Consider the following 25777-nt stretch of genomic DNA (forward strand, 5'->3'; position numbering starts at 1 on the left):
ATATATATATATATATATATATATATATATATATATATATATATATATATATATATATATATATATATATATTTAAAAATCAGTGGAAACCTGTACACTGGTTACAGTAAGTTACCTGTATATATATATATATATATATATATATATATATATATATATATATATATATATATATATATATATATATATATATATATATATATATATATTTATAAATCAGTGGACTACCTAATGTTTTAAAGAAATGCAACGTAGCCTATGAATTACCTTAATTTACGGAGAAAAAAATATTATATTTAACAAATTAGTATATTTTGCCTAATTATATAGCCTAGTGTAAAATAATTTTGATTATTGAGTTTTCAGAAGCAAAAAGTATATGCATTAGAATTTAAGATAAAATAAAATTGTGATTCATGTAATTAATGTGATTGATACATAATAATAAACAGCAGTGTGATCGAAAGAATACCACAAGGAATAAGGAAATGAGCTATGAAGCAAAAGTCAAACAAATTAAAAGTCAGGAAGAGTAGTGAAACGTTTCAAATGCGGAAGATGTGTGTTCACAGAGCTCGAGCGCTGACAGGGGCTCGCTGGCTGTGAATGTACGTTCACAGTTCACAGATTCTCGCTAAACCAAACAAACGTATCTGGATGGAGATCGTTTGTTACATAACTTACTGGAAATAAAGTAGCCTATCTGAACTGAACCAAACACAAACAGGCCTATCTCTGCGGCGATAGGCTGGAATTATTTTAGGGGTCCCCACTCACTAACGCAGCGTGTGGCCCCTCGGACAGAGGGGGGTTAATCTGTACCCTCCTGACACCTCGATGCCCAAACAGAGGCGGAGGTCGCTGAGAGAGGCGGTGTTCTCCCGTTCGTCTCCTGTTTGCGACGGTTCAGTGAGAGGAGGAGGAGGAGGACGCGCAGGAAACTTTTCATCCACAGAGATTTGTGATGATCAAGCACAGATGGCGGAACAGTACAGCGGGCAAGCAGGCTTTCTCTGCGACGGTAAACCGGGGAGAGGGTGCCTAGTGCCGCAGGTGACCATCACGTCTGATGGGGACTCACGGGAGATCACCGAGGAGGATCTAGATGAGGTGAACGGGCGGCTGCGGCGCAAACTCTCCAACTCCTCCATCTCTTCCAACGGCTCCTCAACGGCGTTTGACGAATCAGAGGATGACATCCTCAGCGACAACGAGACCAAAAGCAAAGGCATCGTGACTCTGGAACATTTGGGGGACTCTGTAGACTCCGGAGAGGTAGGTTATGTTGTGATTTACGTGCTATAACCAATGAAGGAGGCTCTAACAAAAACAAAGTTTCTTTATTGGCATCTAGCCTGCGATTCCCTGAACAACCTTTAAAATCCATGGAACGTTCCCATTGCACAATTTCTTTAGGATTATTAAATGCTCCTTCGCATAGAGAAAAAAATGATTATTTTAAGAGTAGAACGGGTCGGTGTGAAAACTCCATTTTAAAACCTTTTTTTTAAGTGTTGTCACACTTTTTACTCTTGTGAATTTTTGTCAGCATGTGTTTTTAAAGTACATTTATGGCTGTAGTTTTTGCTGCAATAAGTTTCCAGAGAAAAAAATCAGTTATTTAGTCAGATGCTGATCTTTTGTGACAGCCTTGTGTTATCATGTTACTACTACACTGTAAAACATAATAATTAAGTACTTAAAATTACTTACGAATTAATTACTTAAAATAATTTGTAACCTGGCAGCTTTGCAATGCTGCTGAGAAACCAGTTGTTTGCAGATGAAGCTGACAAAATAGTTTGTATCGAAAGGGGAAAGCTGTCACACTTGAATCTGACATTTTAAAAAAACTGAGAATTAATGCAACAACAAAAATAGAAACATTGTTTTGACTAACTATTATTATTATTAGTAATAATTATAATAATTTATATTTTATACATTATATTATTATTTATTGGTATAGTAACTATATGTAGTTTTAATTAGGATTCGTTTTTTTTTTTTTTTTCTAAATTAAAACTAGGACTTTGACCCAACTGAACTAGGAGTTTGAAACCAACATACAAAACCACTTCTAGGGCAACACATATTTGTGTAAATGGACTTTTGGCTCAAAAGCTTTTACTAACCTTACTATGTGACAACTAGTCCCGTTCTTCAATATAGGAAATATGAGATACATATAAATAAACTTTTAGAGAGACTTTTAGATTTTTTATACATCTTTTTTTAAGCTAAATAAAAGAAGACAATTGAAAACCTGTAATGAGAACTTGAAACTATAATGAGGAACTGTTGTGTTGTCCATCTTCTTAACATTATTCCTACTGATTTGCAGGGTCTGCTTCACACTCACATTTGATTTGGCACCAAGTTTTGTGCCGAATGCCCTTGGGAACTGTTGTGCTGTAAAGTTATGAAATCCTTTTTTATCTGTTCTTGAGTTGCCAGTGTGGCGTTTGATACTTATCAAGTCATTAGAAAACTTTTGATTAAAATCTTTGTATTTCGACTATTAACACAATGCCAGCTATGCATTCAATCATTGTTTGTAGAGCTCATGCATGTTCATCATTATGGTATGCATATGTGGGCGTCTGTTTGTCTGTACTTGCTTCTAATTGTGAAATCATGTCTTTTCACCATGTTGCCAATTCAAAAGTACTGTATATGTGACACAACACATGGCATTATTGGCTAGATCTGTATCAGATGGCTCTTGTATGTTCTTTCTTTTCTTATTGTTTACAAAATAGGCTGTTCAGTTTTAATCGGAGATGTTTATTTTTTGTTTGCATTGAGCGCCTTCAGTGTAGATTGAGTTCAGCAAATATCACAGGCGTGCAGCTTTAATAACCTGGCAGCACTTTGAGTGTTAAAATAACAAGCTCAACAGGCTTAACCACTATGTGCCAAAGCCTTTTTTTCATATCGCTACTCACATGTTGTTAATTTCTTTAACAGTGGGTGAATTCTAAGTGATGACCTTTGCAAATTGTTTAGAAAATATTCGTGCTAGTGAATAGGACAAGCAATGTTGATGATTTCTAAATTTAACCAATCTTAGCTATCGAAAAAGTTCATAAATTAGCCTATATTATTCCTGTAATTTAGCTGCCATGAAACTAGCAAACAAAGATGATTGCTTCGTTTCCCAAGGAACAACCTAGTAAAAGTTACTTTAAATGCATCCAAACTGGTATCGGATAGAAGCATCTGCCAAAAAGATGAGAAAATTACAAATAATAATGTGTTTAATTGATAAATAAATATGTTCGGTCATCTCCTCTCATTTTGTTTCTCTCTTCTGTGATTATTTTGAAGGGATGTGTCATGTATTGTAGTCCTCAGGCTCATTCACAGCCATAGAAGGCCTTTGCTGTCATTATAGGTTAAACACTTTGCCTCTGTAAATCTGGACGCCATGTCTGCATAGCGTCTACTGTTTCCTTTTAGAAAGTTACACATCTTACACTGTATGAACTGACTGAATGTTGATCTTCTTAGTCACAATAAAAGTCAATCTCAATGACACTGTAAAAAGCAATTCAGAGCTTTTGAATGTAATGTATGCACAGACCTGTTCCAGAATCTAATATTCTGAGAAGGAAAGCACAAGCAGTGTCACAAAGCAGCGTTTCATTTTATCAGCCTATATCAAAACATAAACTCATTGCCGCTTGACATTTAGGCAGAAGCCACAGTGTCACAAACAAGTTTCCATTCGCAGTTTGACGGTAGACTAACTTCAGGTCAGTTTTATAAATTCTTAAATACTCACAGTCAAAATGTTTTCAGCTGTAAACATGTAATTTTTGTAGTTCAGATTAAAAGCCCATTTTCACTATAAGAGTGGAAAAACAGTTGTGTCTTTGTCTAACTAGCAAACAAAAGATACTTAAGATGGCGCATTCAGCTTTTAGTGTAGCATTTTTGCTCTTATTTGTGTTTCATTTCGATTCATAAATGGCTTGTTTTTAACGTCACATTTTTAAATGCTTGTAGAAAGAACCATGTTGACTGTTTTTTTTTTGTTTCAGTATGTGATATGTTTACTGAAGGTAAAGGTTTTTATGTTTTTGTTGAAACATGTCACACTTTTATATATCATGATTGGTAGTTGTTTGAGAGTTGGCACCATAATGTTTGAATTGTCTGTATGACTGTCCAGTTCAATATTTAGTTATGGGTGTGTTAAAATGTGTGTATGCACAGTTCCACAAAAAGTGCAGGGCATAGCCTTTAGTTTATGGCGTTTCTCTGTATTTATAAGGGGCCGCACGCAGCCTGCTTGACTTCAAATATGATGTACTCTCTGGATCTTGTCCAACCCTCTAAAGCAGTTTTATGTACTACATCCAATTTAAAGGCTCAGTAATGGCTGCATTGTAAAGGTTTTTTAGATCAGCTCTTGTACCTGAGGGAGGTTTTAACATGTTGGCAAACTTGAATCTGATTCTGGTTTATAAGCAGAGGTAGTGTTTATTTCCATATCAAGTGGAAGAACAAATACTGCACTTCAGCTACACCCTTAAGATTTCAACATATGCTGTATCTGATCTCCTAAAAGACATTTCTTTAAATAATATATTAGAAATATTAACAAAGTTGTTATGAAATTAAATTTGTATTTATTTATTTATTTGTTTGTTTATTTATTTATTTATTTACCTCATATTTTTTAGTCTCAATCTTTTAGTTCACTCAAACTCAACCTCTTTTTTACAATCAACTGCAAATTATTTTTGTTATAAATATAACTGCAAGTTAATATGCCTTCATTCAATCAACAAGCTATGAATAGAACCATCTCGACTCCCACCCTAGTTATTTGTTCTTTTTTGAAAATTTGTTTCACTCATATGTAAGTCAAAGGAAGAATTATGTTAAAGATTGACAAATGAGGTCTCACCTGGGAGCCCCAATCGCCAGAAAACGGCCAGAGGAATTTGCATGCCAAGCAACTCCCCTGTACATACGGCTATATAAGATGGTGGCACACATCCATTCATTCAGGTTTATGCTGAGGAGCCAAGTAACCAAGACGTTACCTATCTTTCCGTCATGTTCAATGTTATGTTGAAGACTGACAAATGGGAAAAGGGAAAGCGGCAAAACCACTTAACTGTGTTGCGAGGGTTGGAGACGCAGATGCTGGCAAGCTGTAGCGTGCCCTTTTTGCAACTGCCCTCATACAGTCGTAATCCTACCCAGCCCCAAAAATAATAGTCCTTAATTCCAACAGTATGGAAGGGACAATGCTTACCATGGAGATAGTCGTAGCTGCTGTTCCTTTTTTATGGAAACAATGCTTTGGTTCTCTATTACAATTTTTTTCAGCCCCGATCAGTGTTGTTAACAACACCTAGTACCTAGTCCAAAGGAGAGGGACGCTACGAAAGCCACATACTACCTGTAGGGAGGAGCATGTGGAAATAAACATATGGACTGAGCTGTGAGGCAATGCTATGGAAGAACTCCGTGTTTATGTCCTGCCTAGACATCGATGGAACCACTACAGATGCAGAGACGGGGCAGAGCGAAATCTGCATGAGGAAAGACTGGGGTTTACTGTCAGAGAAACCGTGCCATGGAAGAATACACATGAGATTACCAAGAGAGAATCACAACATATGGGGCATCTAGCCCAGTTCAAGGGCTTACCAAACGTGCATGTAACTCGAGTACTGGGCCTGACATCAGAATCAAAGTATGCTTGGGGCCTCAAACAGAAAGAAGGCACCGCAAACGATCTAGGAGTCCCCGAATTGACTCCATTCTCCCGGAAGCATGAGCTGTCACCACCTCCAGGCTCATCTCCCTCCCTCTCATTGCCACCCATATCCCGTATCTTAAATGGATGCTTAGTGTTTAGCGGCACCCTGAAGGATGGGCTTAATCGCTTTCCTGTTTGGGGCTTGAGGGGTTTGCCGGGTTGACGTCTCTGGTCATGCAAGAGCAGGTTTAGAAGCCAACTTGGGCCACCTAGGTGACGAGAAGACTGGGGATCTGTAGACTGTGTTGCCGTAGAGGCCACCTTGCAAGATGGGTGTCATAAAAGCTAGGAGAGAGAGCATCTCTGCAAGGTTAAGCCAAGGATGGTGTTCCTTGACAGCTTCTGGCCAAGGGCCCGCGTCATGACTTTTGTCGCCTGGAAGGCGAGGTCATTGGCCATGGGCAGTTCCTGCATCAACCCTGACTCAGAATTCCCCTGTTGCAGTTCTTTAAGTGCTTTGGCCTGATGGACTTGCAGGATGGCCATCACTTGCAGGGTGGAGGTGGCCTGTCCAGAAGCACTGTAAGCCTTAACAGCCAGGGCTGCCATTGTTTTACGGCCCTTGGATGGCAGATGCAGATGGTTCAGCCAGGTGATGGCACTTTGTGGGCACAAGTGTTCCGCAATTGCACGCTCCACTTTGGAAATCTCCATGTACCCTGGCCCCACCATCGAGGGTAGTGAGAGCGGAGGATGCTGCAAAGGGGATTCTGGGAGTAAAAGTGCTTCCACGACTTCTGCACCTCCTCATGTAATTCCGGGTAAAAAGTAAAAACATTACTTTTTACCCGGTAAAACATTGGAGCAGAATGCTGCTGTGAACCACGTGCCACACCCAGTAACCAATCAGATTTGCAGATTTACCTTTAGCAGAGGTCGCGGGCTGGGTAACAGCAGAGGGGACTCAACAAAAGAAGAGTCATGACCGCAATGCCGACATGGTCATGCTTTCGCTGTTAGAGCATGAACCATCCACGTAAGCCATCTCGGCATGCTCACAGTCCAGACATGTGAGACAGTGATCATAGCTGTCAGATGAGGACAGGAAACCACTGCATCCAGAAACACACAGATGGAAAGACATCTTTAAAAACATGCTCACCGCTCTTTTTTTTTTTTTAGGGAAATCTGCTCTTTTGCTCTGATGTGCCCAGGGGGGATTTGCTGCACTTAACTCCTTCCCCACTATTAACTGAAATTTCCATCATTTGTGAGACAACCCGTCCCTGCTATTGACAGAAATTTACGGATTACCGTGTTTTCACTGTTATACCGTAGAGGGGCTATTACATATCTTCTGAAAGAGTACTGAATCTCCTGATCAAAACACAGGCGAAAAGAAGCAGAAGCAAGCGATATGATATGTAAGCAGATGCATATGTAAAATAACAGCATATTAATCAAAACTGCCTAATGTTAAAGAGTGAAATGTCAACCCAAGAAGTGGTATAGGACTGTGCAAGTGTTACTCCATCTGTCTGATCATGTTTTGATCATCATTGTGAATCTGATCCAGAAATAGTCTTTGACAAAACACAACGTTTTTTTCAGTGTTGATAAAAAAGGAATGCATGAAACTAGACGAGATCTCTCGATTGCAAGCTCTTTTAGAATCAGGAAACACTTTTTTGAAAAACAAAGAAGAAGAAGAGAATGATCGCTGTATGCAACCACTCAGTTCTAAATCTGAATGTGTATGTGTGCTGCCATCTATTATTCCTGAATGCACGGGGGAGTGGCTCTCAAGTGAGACCCCATTTGCCAGTCTTTGTAACGTTGAAACATGAATTCCTCTATTTTCATACCTCCGTTAAACTGCGACTTTGATATAAAATCAAAATTGACCCTATTTCCTTTCTTAATACGCTGGTCTTATTATGAACAATTTATCATTCCATGTTATTCCAACAGAGAAAAAGTGGATCAAACTGGATCAAATGGATAAAACGGTATCCTCAATATTTCCTCACTAAATATCCTGCTAAACAGTAGTGTCACGTTTTATAAGTAAAATGCATTGTGAACAGCTAAGAGTGCAATGGAAATGTTACTTCTCAAAATAACAGAATGGTTACCAGAATGCTCATTTGAAATGGGAAGCAAAACAAATATCTACGTTTTGAGCTATAGTGCTGAATTACTGAGCTTCACAGCTCCAACTGAGACCATGTGTGTGTGTGAGTCAGTCTTACACACTTAAGGAACATTGTGCAGTGTTCAAAAAAACACTGCCAGTTGGTTTTAGTCATTGGCCTCTCTTCTTTTTTGGGATCCAATCTCAGACTTCTTGTCGAGTGGTCAAGGGTTGAGCTTTACATACGGTCAGCAGAACATTTCAAATATTTAATTCATGATTAATGGATGATTATGTTTTAATGTGTTCCAGCAAAGCAATGCCTGGTGGAAGCTGAAGACTATTGTCCATTGCCCTTTGGTGGCCTCACAACGAAGACGCCTGTCCTGGGTTCAGTTAGCAGGCCATAAAGGTACAGTATGCCCAAAAAATCTGCACATTTTAGTCTGATATGAATTCATGTTTCAGTTCCATATCTGCACAGCTTGCACAGTTTCCGGGTTAAATGCGTATGGAACAGCATTGTACCCCATGCTTGGGACTATTCATTTACCAACAGTAATTTAATTATTTATTAATGTGTACATTTTTATTAACATTTAATGTATCAAAACCAAATCAGACTTGAATATGCTTTTTAGTCTATTATTGTAGTTATATTGGAAAGCAATTATGTTTTACATAAATAAAAATTATTGCTTAAAGAAATCTAATAACTACATTTAGTAATTGTGTAAAAAGCATATTTGGTGTGGCTTTGCTTTTATTTTTATTTTTTAACTTCTTTCCGAATCTGGAGCTTATTTATTTCTGTACTGCAAGTATCAGTAATTCTCTCGTTCAAATGTATTTGCAAATTTTGCTGACAGATTACCTTTGTAAAAAAACATCACCGATTTTAGCTAACATTTCTAGCTGTTTTATTGTAAACAGGGCTTTTAAGTACATTGCGGAAGTAAAGCTATTTGATACCATTTTTAGGGAAGTGGTTATGAGCAGTGTTATGTGATGACGCTTTATTCACATAGTCAAAAACCATAACATTCTACGTATGATCTTATTTGAATTAACACATCTTAAGCTGCAAATATCAGATATGTAAAATAAACACATACAATATCTAACACTATTTACAATTTTTGACTATGAAAGTGTGCTCACTTATCATGTACAATTTATTTTCACAGCTGATAATGGCTGACTAAGATCTGCTTGACTGGCTGAGCGGCTCAGTGTTGATTATATGTGCTCCAGTGACTCCTTTGTGTTTGTGTTTCTGCCCAGGCAGCTTTAAAGCAGGGGATGAGGGTGCCATACTGAAGAAGTTCTCAGAGAATGAGAGGCAGTGTTTTGAGAGGCTGAAAGAGGATGCTTTACATTCCTTCGTGCCCAGCTATTATGGATTGGTAGAGAGCGACGGAGAGCTCTTTCTCAAAATGAAAGACCTGTTGGCCAACTTTGATTTGCCAAACGTCATGGACTGCAAGATGGGAGTGAGGTACAGTGATTGAATAACAGATGCTCCTTTTTTACACAGACACATGGTGCTCCAAGTGAAAATTAAGTTTATTTTATTTTCAGTGTCATTTCTAAATTCCCATTTACTTAATTTTTTATGATGTATTTGTATATTCAATATATATATTCATATATTCAATGTATTTGTATATTCATTTACAAGGGATACAAAAAATGCTTAATGAGCTTTTAATGTTTTGTAGGCTCAAAAAAATTCACAGAACTTAATTGCACAAAATATATAATCCAAATGAATCACTTAAAACTTAATAATTACCTAAAAATATATAAAAAATAAAATGTATTATATGCACTATCATAAAAAACTTTAGGGTTAGTAAGATATTTAAATATGTTTATTTAATCAAAAATAAAGTACAACAGGAATATTGTGAAATATGATTACAATTTAAAAGAACTTTTATTTTGTTTTAATATATTTTAATATACACCGATTAGGCATTATATTATATTATATTATATTATATTATATTATATTATATTATATTATATTATATTATATTATATTATATTATATTATATATCATATTTTGTTGGTCCCCCTTTTGCTGCCTAAACAGTTCTGAGCTGTTGAGGCATGGACTCCACTGGACTCCTGAAGGTGCGCTGTGGTATTTGGCAACAAGATGTTAGCAGCAGATCCTTAAAGTCCTGTAAGATACGAGGTGGGGACTCCATGGATCGGACTTGTTTGTTCAGCACATCTCACAGATCACATCTCAGAGAGGCTCAAAGTCATTGTTGTGCTCCTCAAACCATTCCTGAATCATTTTTGCTTTGTGGCAGGGTGCATTATCCTGCTCAAAGAGACAGACACCAGGGAATACTGTTGTTTCCATGAAAGGGTGTACATGGTCTGCAACAATGCTTAGGTAGGTGGTACGTGTCAAAGTAACATCCACACGGATGGCAGGACCCAAGGTTTCCCAGTAGAACATTGTCCAAAGCATTACACTTCCTCCGCCTGCTTGCCTTCTTCCCATAGTGCATCCTGGTGCCATGTGTTCCCCAGGTAAGCGACACGTACACACCCAGCCATCCACGTGATGTAAAAGAAAATGTGATTCATCAGACCAGGACACCTTCTTCCATTGCTCCGTGGTCCAGTTCTTATGCTCACGTTCTGATACCTTTCTATCAGAACCAGCATTATCTTCTTGAGCAATTTGAACTACAGCTTGTCTGTTTGATTGGGCCACATAGGCCATCCTTTACTCCCTACCTGCATCAATGAGCCTTGGCTACCCATGACCATGTTGCCGGTTTTGCCTTTTTTAGAACATTTTGATAGATACTGACTACTGCAGACTGGGAAGACCCCACAAGAGCTGCAGTTTTTGAGTCGTCTAGCTGTCACAATTTGGCCCTTGTCAGACTCGCTCAAATCCTACACTTGCTCATTTTTCATGCTTCTAACACATCAACTATGAGGACAAAATGTTCACTTGCTGCCTAATATATCCCACTCACTAACAGGTGCCGTGATAAAGAGATAATCAGTGTTATTCACTTCACCTTTCACTTCACCTTCTAATACGCGGATTTAGAAAAAACATTTTGTATTATTGTCAATATTTTTGTGGGAATCAATTATTTAATGAACAGAAAGTTCAAAAGAACAACATCTATTTGAAATAGAAATAGTACAAATATTTAAATATAACATTAATATAATATAATTAATAGTAGGCCTATATCCTCCGGTTTCCCAGACAAGGCTTAAGCTAGTCCTAGACTAAGATGCATGTTTGAGCGGTTTAACCGAAAGCTAAATATTTTAAGATATGTCATTACCATTGTTTTGACTTTTGACTCAAGACTCACACCAGTTATTTTTTAGAGCACGTTTACAAAAAAGCGTCTTAAATGTCCTAATTGAACTAAGGATTAATCCTGGCTTAGTCTAAACCCTGTTTGTAAAACTGCGCCAATGTTATAATTTAATATTAAGTTTATTTATATTAATTATTTGTATTAATATAATTAATTTATATTAATACAGTGATTAATTAATATTACACATATAGCACCCCAGTTATTACTTATTATGTTAAATATTTAATCCTCTCCTCTTCATAGTCATGCTAACATTGTGCATCATGAGATAACTCTGGCTGCTAAAACACCTGTTCTGGTTGTTGGCCTGCATCCTGTCAGGGCAATGGGTGGGGCTCATGAAGAGAGAGGCCCTTTCACCGCACACAATAATAACCACTTCCTGTGCACATGCAGTCAAAACTTACATGCATGCTTAGCGAGACAGACACAGGGCGTCCCTGAGGGCTTCCTTCTCACATGCATTTCACGCATTCACACACTGAGAGACATTTTGTGCAAGGAGTCCCTTGGTGACTTCCTCTTCCTATACAGGAAGTCAAGTAAAGTTCAAACTTGCATAAAATAAAAACGCACATGCACATGACTGAAACAACAATTCAGACATGATTAAAAACAATTCCACCAGGTTGCTCCATTTCCAGGTAATTAAATATCCAATTCTAACTTTTCTTTCTTTCAGGACATATCTGGAGGAGGAGCTGGCGCGGGCAAGGGTGAAGCCAAAGCTGCGTGAAGACTTGTTTAATAAGATGCTGGAGGTGGACAGTGAGGCTCCAACAGCAGAAGAAAAGAAACAGCAGGCAGTTACCAAACCACGTTACATGCAATGGAGAGAAAGTGTCAGCTCTACTAATACTCTGGGCTTCCGCATTGAGGGTATCAAGGTAGCCACAGTGCCTAAAAATCACAGCCTGCCTGTTTACATCACAGCATCTGTTTTTCTGTCATCCTTTGGCTAACGTTACATGATATGATCACGCTCTTATTCATGCGAATGCTTTTAAAACCATTCAAGCGCAACAAGACGAAAGAGAACGCGCTGTCTGTAAATGTCCTGTCTATGTGACACACACACACACGCACGCGTGCGACACACACAGAAAGAAGCGTGCCAGAATGGAGCTCTCTTTCACGCTTGACCGAACAACCCACACAGTTGTTCAAATTCAGTTTTGTCAAGTATCCTGATAAGAGTATTCCAAATTAGTTAAATAAAGTCTTAAAGGTGTCATGAACTGACTTTAAAAAATATGTATACTGTTGTCTGAGGTCAACTAATGACATTTGTGTGTTTTTTTACATCCAAAAACATCATAACTAATAAGCTATTTTCTACACTGGTTTTGAGGCTCTCTCCTGAACGCTGGGTATTGATGGGTGTGACGCACTGGAGACTTAGAAGTACATACCCATGGCTAGGATTGGATTTGCATATTCAATGAGGTTCTGCTCCCCTTCTCAGTTCAGGAGGGAGGGATTGATTTGAAAGCGGCAACCGGGATTCTCTCACAGGGCTCGTAAACGTCTTTATCCAACAAACACAATGAATTTTTTTCTGTATTACATGGCCAGCACAATCTGTGGATATAAGCGTGAACACACACACACGTGCGCGCGTCCAGAGCAAGAACATATTATTTCTACTGACGGGCGTATGTTTTGATAGCCTGCCTGGAAAACACACAGACCCGGGACTACTATTAGCCTACATATAAAAAGATGTTTTACTCACATAAGTTTGTTGCACCATTTCTGTAGGATCCAATATAGAAGGCACAACATTATGTCTGCAAATCTACCTGAGACATGTATACAAACGATTCCGCGGTGAAATGAAGCGAACACACAAACGTTCTTCCCCACGTGAGTTGGAACTTCATTAAAAATTAAGTATCACACATTCCTAATATTAGGATCCAAAGGAAGCTTATGCAGCGACTGTGTTCTTCCACAATATCTTGCTATCTTCTTTAATGTGTTATTGCTGCTGGTTAGTGGTCCGATGAGTCGGTGGGTGGGGTTACTGTATTACACATGCTTATTATACTGTAGAGGCGGTGTTTCGCCCGCTAGATGATGTCAGGATAAAGCACACAAACGTTTACTGGGCCTGGTGTCTATAAAAGCTTTTCTTTGACTAACAATGAAGTTTTCAGCTCTGAAACTTACAGGATAATCTTATATTACCATGACCTGATAAATATATCAAAAGCTCAAGGGAAAGTTGATTTTTCAATTCATCACCCCTTTAAATGAATATTTAAAAAAAAAATGTGAGAAAATGAGATGCGTTTGAGATCTGTGTCATGTGCAGCAGCGGCAGGTTTTAAATGTGTGCTAATTAATATTTGAAAACTGCAGTTTGAAATTTGGTGGGACCAACACAACAACAAAAATGGAGCCAATCAGCATTAGGCGGTGGAAGAGGGAAACGAGCAAGAGGGAGATTTGAAGAAAGACTGTTATAAGAGAGATGCCTGAGAGACATTACAAAAGAGAAAAGCTCATAAGAATATCGCTGGAAGATAAAGGTATATGATCAGGAAAAAGCTTTAGGACCCGTGTTACAAAAAGCTTTCAGTGCTGGAGAGAGATCGAGAGAGAGAAGAGTGAAGGCCTGGAAACAGACGTGGAGTGGAGGTGGCGTTGTTTCTGCTCCATAGTAGTAATACTGGTTTGCAGTGTCATTGTTTGTCTGGAGCTGCTGTGCTGTTTGCAACTAACAACGAACTCTTGTTTGTATTTACTCTTGTGTACTTACATTTTTTGTGCTTCCTTGTCGTTCACTTATCATCTTTATTTTTCATGAACCATTATTTTATTGCGCTTCTGCTCCGATAAATAGACATCCACTCTTGCATTGTGTCTGTAGCGGAGGCCAGCTAGTGAGAGTTGTGCAGGCTGATGACTGCTAGAGATTTTAGTGTTTACTGTTTAGCGTCCTTGTTAGTGCGCCTCGCATGACAGGGGTTCGAAGCTGATTTGGAGCAGGGCGGTTAGGATTGGAGGGAGCGCTTTGGAGGCGGAGCAATGAAGAGAGGGGTGTGTTTATTTGGGTTGATTTGAAATATCAACAGTGTTCAGGAAATATTGCTTATCCCCCTTTTAAAGTGACAACAGCCACTAATGCTGTGTGTTATTAATGTTAATAAAAGAACAAATGTAGCAGAGAAAATTACTCACTGCTCTTGATCAAGCTTAAAAAGCTTGTGTAGCTTAAATAAAACATATTTTTAAAATATTTCTGGTAAAAACTAATTATTTGTGCGTTAAATAGCTTGAATGCAACTCTACTACACCCTTGCTTAAATTAATAGATACTCTGATTCATGAATATGCAAATTACCCCCCCCCCCCCACTCACTTGCACAGTCAGACAACTTACTGTAGCAAACGCTGCACAATGCCGCTTATTATGACGTTGGACACATAATGGTAATTCATATGATTATCTTTTTACTTGACTACGTTATTAACAGCTAATAATGTCTTGCTAATGTTACACAAGCTATGTTCCTGTCTGCCATCTCAGTCCGCCTTCAGTATCAGTCAGTATCTTTAGAAATGCTTTGAACAACTTAGAACGTCAGTGGAGAAAGGCATATAGTCAATCATAACTTTGCAATATACATCATTTATATATATATATATATATATATATATATATATATATATATATATATATATATATATACAATTCACCTGCTAAATTGCTAAATCTAGCCAATTTTTTTATATCAACAAAAAAGTGTTAGCTCACCCAAAAATGAAAATACTCTCATCAATTACTCACCCTCATGTCATTTCCAACCTGTAAGAACTTTGTTAATCTTCGGAAAACACAAATGAAGATATTTTTGATGAAATCTGAGTAAATAGAGTGCAGTGCTTCTGAGTTACGTCCGAGCTACGCCAGCTTACCATTGGCCAAAGCTGTTCAAGTGCGTACCACGACGCATGCGCGTGCTGACGCAGGAGCTGACCAACGCAAACTGAGTAGGAGACTGACACAGACGTAAAGAAATTGTTGAATAAAGTTGTTATTTTTGTTAGTTTTTTGCACACAAAAAGTATTCTCTTCATAAAATGAAGGTTGAACCACTGGAATCACATGGACTATTTTAACGATGCCATTAATAGCTTTCTGGGCCTTGAAAATCTCAATTAAATAGCTGTCTATGGAGGAGTCTGAGAGCTAGGGCAGGGCGATAAAAGAATAATATGTATCGCAATAGACACGTAATCGATATCAATAAAAATATGTTCGATAAAACATTTGATACGTTTTTTTTTTTCTTCGTCGGGAGGAACTAGATGTTACGAAGCAAGTTTGGTTGCATGAACAAGAGTACTCACTCTCTGGGTCTCAGTCAGATCCCTCAGTCAGGGCACTGTTAAGGGTGTCAACCCATTGACTTATTTCCCGATCAGTGCCCTGACTACTGAACTAGGGAGCAGATTGAAACGTGCCCTCTGTTCACCTAGCAATGCAGGGCGTGATACGCTAACAGCCAATCATGTAACAGTATCATGTTTGGGCATCACCCGAAAATAAGTCCCGCAGTGACAAAGTATGAAAGGAAACGGGAAACAAGTCAGCTCGCCAGTATGACAGTTTTTGGGATTTTATAAGTCTGACCGTAGTCAGACCAATGTCATCTGCAAATTATGCTAGACCGTTGTCTAGACCAAGTCTGGTAATACCACAAACTTCCTTAACCACCTCAAGCCTTGATTATACTTCTGTCTCCGCTGACTGTGTGCGCATGCGCCTCGTCCATTTGGAGAGGTGTTTATACTCGACGTGCTCATCGTTGTGCTTTTCTTTGAAATGACAAGGAGAGCCCGAAGAGGTAACGTAACTCTGCATCAGTGCCTTATGACAAAGCATCTAAATGCTGCAAAGAAACAACAAAGGCACTGCACCTTAATGTTAAAAGACAGTTGTTAAGTGTTCATTGTGGTTTTAGACTTATGTTTACATTTTAATTATTTGAGTGTTTTCCATGGCTTTGTTGACATTCCTTTATTACTGAGGGGATTATAATCAGAGGAAGGTTAAGTTTAAAACATTTTTTTTAAATGTAATATATTTTTCTCCTGGTCCTTATTTTCAAAAGGTAAAAAAAAAAAATCAATAATTATGGATATCGACCGATATGAAACAGTTATATCATGATACAGTTTTCAGACATATCGCCCAGCCCTACTGAGAGCTCTCGGATTTCATCAAAAATATATTTTAAAAAATTCCGGAGATGAATGAAGGTCTTACTGGTTTCCCAGTATTAATGACAGAAGCTTCATTTTTTGGTGAACTAACGCTTTAAAGCTACACTGTGTGATATTTTCCCCCATCTAGCGTTGAAAAGTTATATGACCATCCAGTGAATATTAGTTTCTGTTCCTCTCAATTCTGATTTCGTTTTAACTCCTACGGTGGCCGATTTAGTCCAAGATTAACATGGCAATCCCCCTTCACATTCGACACGGTGCCATCGAGTGTTAAAACGCGAAAGGCAAAGCTTGAATTTACGGGTATGTCCCTCTTTGGCTAATGTACTTTCAAGATGGAGGTCAACATGGCGACCGGCATTCGAACCCCTCACCCGTATGTATTTTCAATGGCATATTATAAACTTACGAGAATACTTTATTACTTGAAAGAAGTAAATATACATTAATGAGCACATATTTTTGAAAGAACTAAGTGTTTTTAGCTAAGAATAAACTAAAATAGTTACACAGTGTAGATTTAAAGCATACTACAAACACAGCATAGACGTATTAAAAAAAAACATTAACTTGATTTTCAACCATGTTTAATTACTATGAACTATATTGTTTGTTTGATGCTAATTATAGAATAAAAAGAAAGATGGGTTAAACTAAATAACAGTTTGTGCCTGCAAAGATGACATTGTTGTAAAAGTAATTTCGATGTGTAATTTCGAAAAGATCAACGATGTGTGAGATGATAATTTACATGGATGCGCTGAAAACCTCTGAAGTAAATAACTCTGGAACAGAACCTGCTCTATAGCAGAGTGAGTAACTATGGCTATTTACATAACCTGAACGTTACCTCGGTTTTTGAACACAAAAGTTGAGGTTATCTGCTTACCCTTAAACATACTATGTCACATAACCTGCTTTCTGGAATACCCCTCAGGTAACATGAGGGCTATGAATACATGATTACTAATGAGCAAACGAGAAACACCTGAACGCATTAAAACATTGAACCAGGGGGAACTTGCCAGAATAGGAAACAAAAGCACATGGCATGATCACATGGTGTACAAGGGAATCACATGACATGGAAAACATAACGACATGGAATTCCAAGCAAACAAAAAACAAAAAAAAGCAAGAGCCCAACCAAAACAGGGGGGTATGCCAGAAAGCAGGTTACGTGACATACCCGGTTATTTTTAAGATTAAGTAAGCGGATAACCTCAACTTTCGGTTCCAAAAACGAACGTAACTTTCAGGGTATGTCAGTAGCCATAGCAACTCACTCTCTGAATATTACCTGCTCTGGGGCAGCTTCTGTTCCAGGGTTAGTTTGCCTTTGTCATCTCACACATGGATCTGCATTCAATTTATTAGCATCAAACAAACAGTATAATCCTTATTCTCAGCGAATAAAGATTACCTAATAAAAAAAAGGTTGAAAAAAGGATTACACAATCAATCATAGGTGTCAATCGTAGGAATAGGTGGCAATGTGCACTAAGTAGGTTATGTAAGTCGCCATTAAACAAAAAAAGAAGAAGTCGAAGTAGAATGGCATGATTTTTCTTGACAGCGTCTGTTTTCATGATGAACCATTATATTCATTGCTCTGTTGAGAATGTCTTGTGTGTTAACCGTTTGGAACCAGCATACCTAAGAAAAGTTTGGGTTAATCAGCCGAGAGTTCAATTTATATGTGATGGTAAGATAGCCTTGCTTTTTAGAATAACCCCCAGCTTTAAAAAACTAAAAACACAAATTGTTTTAAGCTCATTTTAAGCACTAAATTAGTGTATTAAACGACATGTTTTGTCAAATTCCCTGACATTTTCATGTTTTTTTTATGACTACTAAAACCCTGTATTGTTCTCAACCTGCTAATTTGTAAAAACTCATGATCTGACCTTTTTGTTTTTACATTGTTTTCTTATTTCAGAGAGGGGACACCTGCAACACAGACTTTAAAAAGACCCGGTCAAAGGAAGACGTCATTCAGGTCTTTAAGGATTTCGTCGAAGGCAATAAAAACATAATTGTGCGTGAGTTCTTGAAAACTTGATCAACCTGTTCTGCGACATAATGCATGCACAGCACACCTACATTTCCATGGAACAATGCTGTTTGTAGCTTAATGAACACTAGACCTTGAGTACTTTGTATCCAGGATGTACATGTCTGATGGAAAAAGGCCATATATTGTTCACTCTCGGTGATGCTCTAACAAGGCAGTTCAAACAAAATCATAAAAGCTCATCTGTTCAGTATGGGGTCTACATATCACTTCAAATGAAGGGGAACGTGCATTAAGGGGATGGTTCACCCAAAAATGATTTGCTGTTCATTTGTTCTTCAGTTGAACAGTGAAGATTTTTGGGTGAAATCGTGGTTCTTTGAGAGTAATAAAAACATACAGGCAAAACAAAATGAATACCATGGCAGCTAACGATACATTAAGGTCTGATGAAGCAAAATGGTCATTCTGTGCAGGAAACTGAATATTTTTGTCAACATTATTACCAGCAATCCACAACCTCTAAAGGAACAAGGGAAGTTGATGATAAAGTTAGTCCTTTTACAGTGACTAGAACTAGCAGATATAGCAGGAAGGTTTAAAATAATTTTTTAAATAATATATTTATTTTAAAATAGGCAAGATAGGAAGATATAATGTCTCGACACAAAACAAACTGCACTTACAAGATGTCCTTGTGGAGCCTCACTCTAGTAAAATACTGAACAAATCATTTCTAGTATAATTCCATTTGAATTATTGAGTAATGCTGTGCTCTTCTTCTTCTCTTACCTAACAGAACAGCTATATGACAAGGCTTGAAGATATTAAACAGGCACTGAAAGCCTCAGAGTTCTTCAAGAAACATGAGGTAAACTATATTTTATTTGTACTGTAATTTTAAGTTTTACCTTATTTTATAGAAGTTGTGCAATGTTAATATTTACTGATTAATAGTACTGATCAAATAGTATTAGTTCACTTTAAAATGAAAAGTACCCCATGATTTACTCACTCTAAAGCCATCCTAGGTGTATATGGCTTTCTTTTTTTCAAATGAACACAATCTGAGTTTCAAGTTTCAAGATTTATAATGGGAGTGAACAGGGTCCATTGAGTTTGAAGCTCAAAAAAGTGCATCCATCCATCATAAACGTACTCCACATGGCTCAGATGGTTAATAAAGGCCTTCTGAAGTGAGGCAATGTGTTTGTGTAAATAAATTTTTTTCATAGTTACAACTTTTAACCCTTTAGGCGCCAGAGGTTTTTTCCTAAAACGTTCGAGTTTGACATCTTAATTTCAAAAGGCTATATCTTAAAAGTGATAAAAGATAGAAACTTTCTATAAATTACAGAAATATTAAGGATGACCCAAAGTTTATGTAGGGATTACATTTTCCCATCTAATTTGCATATTCATTAATAATAATAGTAATAATAATCTAATGCTTTCTAATCTTTTGTTTGCACTGATTCAATGCGCTCTTGCTCGAAGATTTTGTATAGAATCATGTTTTTTTTCGTCAGGGATGAAGTATGACATGTCTGCCATCTAGTGGAGGGGAAGTTGAACGAAATTTGACACCCTATTTGACAAAATCGGCCATTTTATTCAGCGACACATCTTGTCGAGTAAACTCGACCGTGGTGCCTAAAGGGTTAAAGTAAAATATCTAGCTCCTGACAGAACGCATTCCGTATTCAACTTATGGAAAAAAGCTTAACTGGCACAGTGTACGACATCGGATGTGGCGTTTTGTTTTTACATATGATTTGGCCCATCTCAACATTCATAATCATAATGCGATTTTGGCAATATTTGCTATTAAACTTTACCTCATATAAAGGAAATACTTTAAAGGTACCCTAGAATGAGTTGAAAAAATATTTTAAATTATTCTCTGATATCTACATAGAGATATCCATTTATTACATCAGCATTAGAAAGTTCATCACACACCTAATAATATCAAATACAGCCATAGAAATGTCTTAATTAGATTATTGTAAAACAAAATTGAATTATTGGTGCACATGTCAACATAATGTTGCACGTCTTTCAGGTCATTGGCAGTTCGCTTCTCTTCATTCACGATCACAAAGAGAGAGCTGAAGTCTGGCTCATTGATTTTGGTAAAACCACACCTCTCCCAGATGGACAGAACCTGGATCACTACAGACCCTGGGAGGAAGGCAACCGAGAAGACGGATACTTATGGGGCCTAGAAAATCTGCTGCAAACCCTTTCCTTATTAGCCAGGGAGTGACCTTCTTACTGCAAACTTTTCACTTACTGTCCAGGTGACAGCAACAGCATGCTGATAGACACTTATGAACCTTCTGCAGTGCATTATGGGGAGACTACCAGTGAGCAAGTACTTTACAGTATTAAGCTGTAAAAAGCATTCACCATGATTATGGTTTCAAAAACCAAATTTGTTTGTTGTCAAATGCGCATCATATAATGATTAATCTTCCCCAATGCTCAAAAAGAAGTTAAAAAACAAATATTTTAATTACAAACGTAGTTTGTAAAAAAAAAATGTATTCACATGAACAGGTACAATGTATATTTTTCTATAAAACTATTTTCAAACACTTTTCAATCATAAGGGATAAATTCAGTCAGTTTTTGGCTGGTAGTTTGCATGCTGGAATCTATCAAACTTAATCATTTCTTCATACTCAAGGTTAGTTGTTAGCAACATTGTTCCATGTCTAGGCCCAACAAACACTAGTCAAACAATTAACGCTGCACAACTGACTAACATACAGTAGGTGCAGCACACGATTGCAATGTGCTACATAACGCATACAGTGAATCAATGTGATTAATGCACAACACTAGTGCATTTATAGTACAATATGATCATATTAATCGCTTTGACTTCAGTGATCAATCAAGGGTGGTTTATTGGATTTTTTTGGATGATTGCATGGATATATAGTATTGGTTTCGCGTATAAGAACCTGTGTTGATTTTCTATACCTGCGCACCACTGAAAGTGTTTCATTATCAGACAAACTTAACATTGTGACACTATTTTGTTTAGGGGATGGGGAGGGGGGAGGTGAGTTTCATTTCAGTGTTCCCTGTGCAGTATGTTTATGACAAATAAAACATCTGCTCAAAAAGAATTCTGTATTTTGCAAATTCATTTTAGTATAGTCCTTCATGTCTGGATTATAGACAAAACAATTTATTTAAAATTTGCTGCGACTCAGCAACGTCCATATTTGAACATAAAAAAATACAGGTAGTACATGTACATTAAAATTCACTTTATGTGATGGTACATTTCTAATGTGGCTGGTTAGAAATGAGCCCCTGCAAAATCTTCCATAAAAAACAAGACAAATGCAGAAGATTGGCAGTGATAACCTCAACATAATCCAACAAAAATAATCATAATAATAATAATAAAAACGAGAGATTAAATATTTCAGCTACATAATACAAGGGTTAGTTTGGTGTGAAATTAATATTAAATCAAGAATACAGCACTCATTTTCCTGGCTAATGTATACCTTTTTATAATCCAACAAAAAGATAAGAAGTATAAGCTCCTTAAATTGCAGTCAAACTTTTAAATGGTTAAATAAGACAAAAAAATAAATTTAAGATTATGCTAACACACTAGTCTAATCTGCTTGTAATTTTGCACAAGAATGAAAAAAAATGCACACAAAAATAAATCTTTTCACATTAAAACATTATTCACCTAAAAACTACAATATCTACTAAAACATTTGAGAATAATTAGGAGTGATACCTAAGAATAATCTCAAAATGCATCACATTACGCACACTGAGGTGTTATGTGGTTCGTGATTGTGTTTGTTGTAACTTGTCTGCATGTAATCAGCAGAAACAAAGTCACAGTTAACACAGGGTAGCTAAACATTTAGTATAAATACATTTGGAGATAAAAAGCACTTCTATTCATTTGTTTTTGAGGGGAAACTACTAAAAAAATAGATTGCAAAAATGGTTGTCTTTTAACAGCTTCCTAGAGGAGTGCATTGACATGGAAATCAATACAATCACAGCAGCAGCCACAACAATTGCACCCCGCATCACATGCCTCATTTACTTCTAACACATTCAGGTGCAACACCTTTGTGAAACTCTCAATTATCTCAGCGTTTCACACACAAAACACACCCTTTAACAAAAAGGCAGCATACTGTTTGCAAATGTGTTAGTTTTTCAAAACTAAAAGCAGACAAAACAAAGCACAAAACAAAATAATCTGAATTAATGCTCCTTAATGCTACTTTCCAGTCAAAACACCCTGTAAAGTCCGCCTGATCTGAGATTAACAGATAAAGGTGCTTTCTGTCAGCATTTCTGAATTACTAATGCAACACACTATCACCTTTTTAAAGTAGGCTATACCTCTGAGTTACTAGTGATAGTCCTTAAAAAGCTTTAATGGGACAGCTCACCCTAAAAATTGTAATTATTATTCACCTTCATTCATGTCATTCCAAAACTGTATGACTGACTTTCTTCTGTAGAACACAAAAGAAGACGCTTTAAACCAAAGACTTCATATACAGAAAGACGGTGAACTTGTATTACTATGAACGGGAAACTGTGCATGCAATGCACAATATGGCAGATTAAATCCCGCCTTCAAAAGAAACAAGCTAGTTGCCGATTGGTTAAGTCACTACAGCAGCTGTTTGAAACTCGGATTCCAATAGAAACAGGCTGAATTCGATCTGCATACTACTCTTGCTATTTCTGCCATAGAAAGATGCAGTAAAATTAGTATGAGTAGTATACTTGTATGCTAGTATGCTGTTCCGAATTTAGCAACAAATAATACGTTTTTGGTCATGATTCAAGCATTTAGAAGCAAAATTGATGAGACAGTTGTAGTCAGATTTCATTGGTGATTTCAAATATAAAATTTAATCATAAGCTTGGCGAACAGTTTTGGAGAACTTGATGTTTCCCCATTCAAAGAGATAGGAGCTGCATGTGCATGCCTGAGAGGCTTTTCAAAGATGGCCGCCGAGTGAAATGACTTGTCTTAAAGGGGCTTTGTTTAAAGCTACACTGCGTAACTTTTTTTGTTTATTCTTAGCTAAAAACACTTAGTTCTTTCAAAAATATATGTGCTCATTAATGTATATTTACTTCTTTCAAGTAATAAAGTATTCTCGTAAGTTTATAATATGCCATTGAAAATACATACGGGTGAGGGGTTCAAATGCCGGACGCCATGTTGCCCCTCTATCTTGAAAGTACATTAGCCAAAGAGGGACATACCCGTAAAATTCAAGCTTTGCTTTTCGCATTTTAACACTCGATGGCACTCATGAACGAGGACGAACTGGAAGCCATGTTAATCTTGGACTAAATCGGCCACCGTAGGAGTTAAAACGAAATCGGAATTGAGAGGAAAAGAAACTATTATTCACTAGACTGTCATATACCTTTACAACGCTAGATGGGGGAAAATATCACACAGTGTAGCTTTAAACTATGAATGTTTTAATTGACCTTTTGACATTGACTACAGCAGTCAGAAGAGAGAAAAAATTCAAATTTACCATTACTGGAAACACCCTTTCTTTTAAAAATATATACAATTGAATGGCAATGTTGAATATCAAAGTATAATGTTAGTGTTTAAAAAAAATCTGCTACATTTATGATGTTAATAATTGTGGAACTGCGTCATTATTAATCGCATGTGAAAAGGTTCTGTTGTTTTTGTACACACAATGAAAGTCAGATGGATCCAAAATAACATTGGACCACTGTCTGGACCAAAAAAAACACAGATGCTGCGTCTGAAATCGAATACTTCCCTACTATATAGTATGTGAAAAACAATACGCCAACTTAGTATGTCCGAATAGTATACATTGTATTCGAAAAACAGTAGGCGAACATTTGATGGAGACTCGTGGGGTCACGGGAGGGGGCATTTATAAATGGAATTAACAACATGGAGGATGTATTACATTAAAATTTCATTCATACCAACCATATTCGTAGTACCTACTCAAGACATACACGATTCCGGACACCGCCTGAGACATCTTTTAAAATATCTAAGAAAGAAAGCCAAACAAGTTTAGAACTACTAGAAGGTGAGTCAATAAATAATGACAGAATTTCCACTTTTGGGTTAACTATCCCTTTAAGACAGGCTCTTTTTTCAGTTTCTTTTAAAATCCTTAAAATAACTTAAGGCAAACAATTACTTCTAACAAACCAATTCAATTTTACTAGATTGTGTTCCTGATTGTTATGTGACAATGGCATAAAGATTTTCTGCTTGTGTGAGGTCTGAACATGCATTGGTTAGTCCTATATAATACTCCTAAAACCGGATAAAATGTGAATTCATCAAGAACATCTAAACCTACATATGTATGCATTGCTAATTATGACTAATCAGTTCATTTTGTGTGAACATCTTGTGTTTTCACAGTGTTGACAGTAAATGAGAATCCAGTGTAAAAAGGCTGCTATTAGCCAAGTGGAAGTTTCCATAGAAACCATCAGCCATTTGTAGGAGAGCCGCCTCTTAATGACAGATTAGTTAAGACTCCTCATGTCTTTAGTGTTTTTGGCACTGCACTACAACAATGAAGTCTCGCTCACAAATAGTTATTGACTGGCAGTAACTAAAGGCTGGAATACACTACACAAATTTAGCTTTTTAACCTCAGCTTACTGTCTGAACGAGTCAATGCTAGTGGCCGAAAGTAAGATTTGAGCAGACATATTTCACAGAAAATTACACAGTTAATAATTACTTCAAACTATTGCATTGTCCCATTTCGCATACTATCTATCCTAAATAGTATTCAAAGTTACAATTAGTGTGCCCCAAACTGTAATATGTTGAAATAAATATTCATGGATGGTTAACTATTTCCAGTTAGAGTTTGAAGTGCAGATCTGTGGACAAGCTAATGACTACTATTGCCCAAAACCCATAGAGTACAACAGTCGGGTTCTAGAAGTAAAAACTACAGTCCTTTTTTCCATAGGAAAATTTATTTTTAACAATAACTTATAAACCTTTCAAGTTAATCAATATCATTTGCCCTTGTTTCAAGCTGTCAGGCCCCATTATTTCACTTTAGTTTCAATTGTGTTTAACAGTGGTATGTGTGAGTAAAAAAGACATTACCCATAATGCTGTACAAAAATTCCACCAGAGTCGAAAAAGCAAAATGCGTCAAAAGATCTGTTTAACCCCACCCACTCCCATGAAGTATTCGAGTTGTTCTCCACTCTCAAAATGCAAAATGATAATATT

At 37.1% G+C, this 25777-nt stretch overlaps 1 protein-coding gene across 1 annotated transcript; it reads left to right on the forward strand.

The window, feature by feature from the left end:
• The first annotated feature begins 410 nt into the window (after positions 1-410).
• Positions 411-25764, forward strand: itpka (inositol-trisphosphate 3-kinase A). The gene is made up of 7 exons (XM_067455264.1): positions 411-1275; positions 8169-8268; positions 9141-9354; positions 11914-12118; positions 18409-18507; positions 19283-19354; positions 20549-25764. The coding sequence occupies exons 1-7, from the start codon at positions 838-840 to the stop codon at positions 20750-20752; spliced, it is 1332 nt and encodes a 443-aa protein (XP_067311365.1). The 5' UTR covers positions 411-837; the 3' UTR covers positions 20753-25764.
• The last annotated feature ends 13 nt before the right edge of the window (positions 25765-25777 follow it).

Source organism: Pseudorasbora parva, chromosome 10 (assembly GCF_024679245.1).
Source record: "Pseudorasbora parva isolate DD20220531a chromosome 10, ASM2467924v1, whole genome shotgun sequence".
In the NCBI taxonomy this organism is placed as follows: Eukaryota; Metazoa; Chordata; class Actinopteri; order Cypriniformes; family Gobionidae; genus Pseudorasbora; species Pseudorasbora parva.

Excerpts from the sequence above, each read along its gene's own strand:
- itpka (XM_067455264.1), top strand. The coding sequence starts at position 838 with ATGCCCAAACAGAGGCGGAGGTCGCTGAGAGAGGCGGTGTTCTCCCGT. Across the intron at positions 9,355-11,913 it reads GACTGCAAGATGGGAGTGAG|GACATATCTGGAGGAGGAGC; the intron begins GTACAGTGATTG and ends TCTTTCTTTCAG. Across the intron at positions 19,355-20,548 it reads AGTTCTTCAAGAAACATGAG|GTCATTGGCAGTTCGCTTCT; the intron begins GTAAACTATATT and ends CACGTCTTTCAG.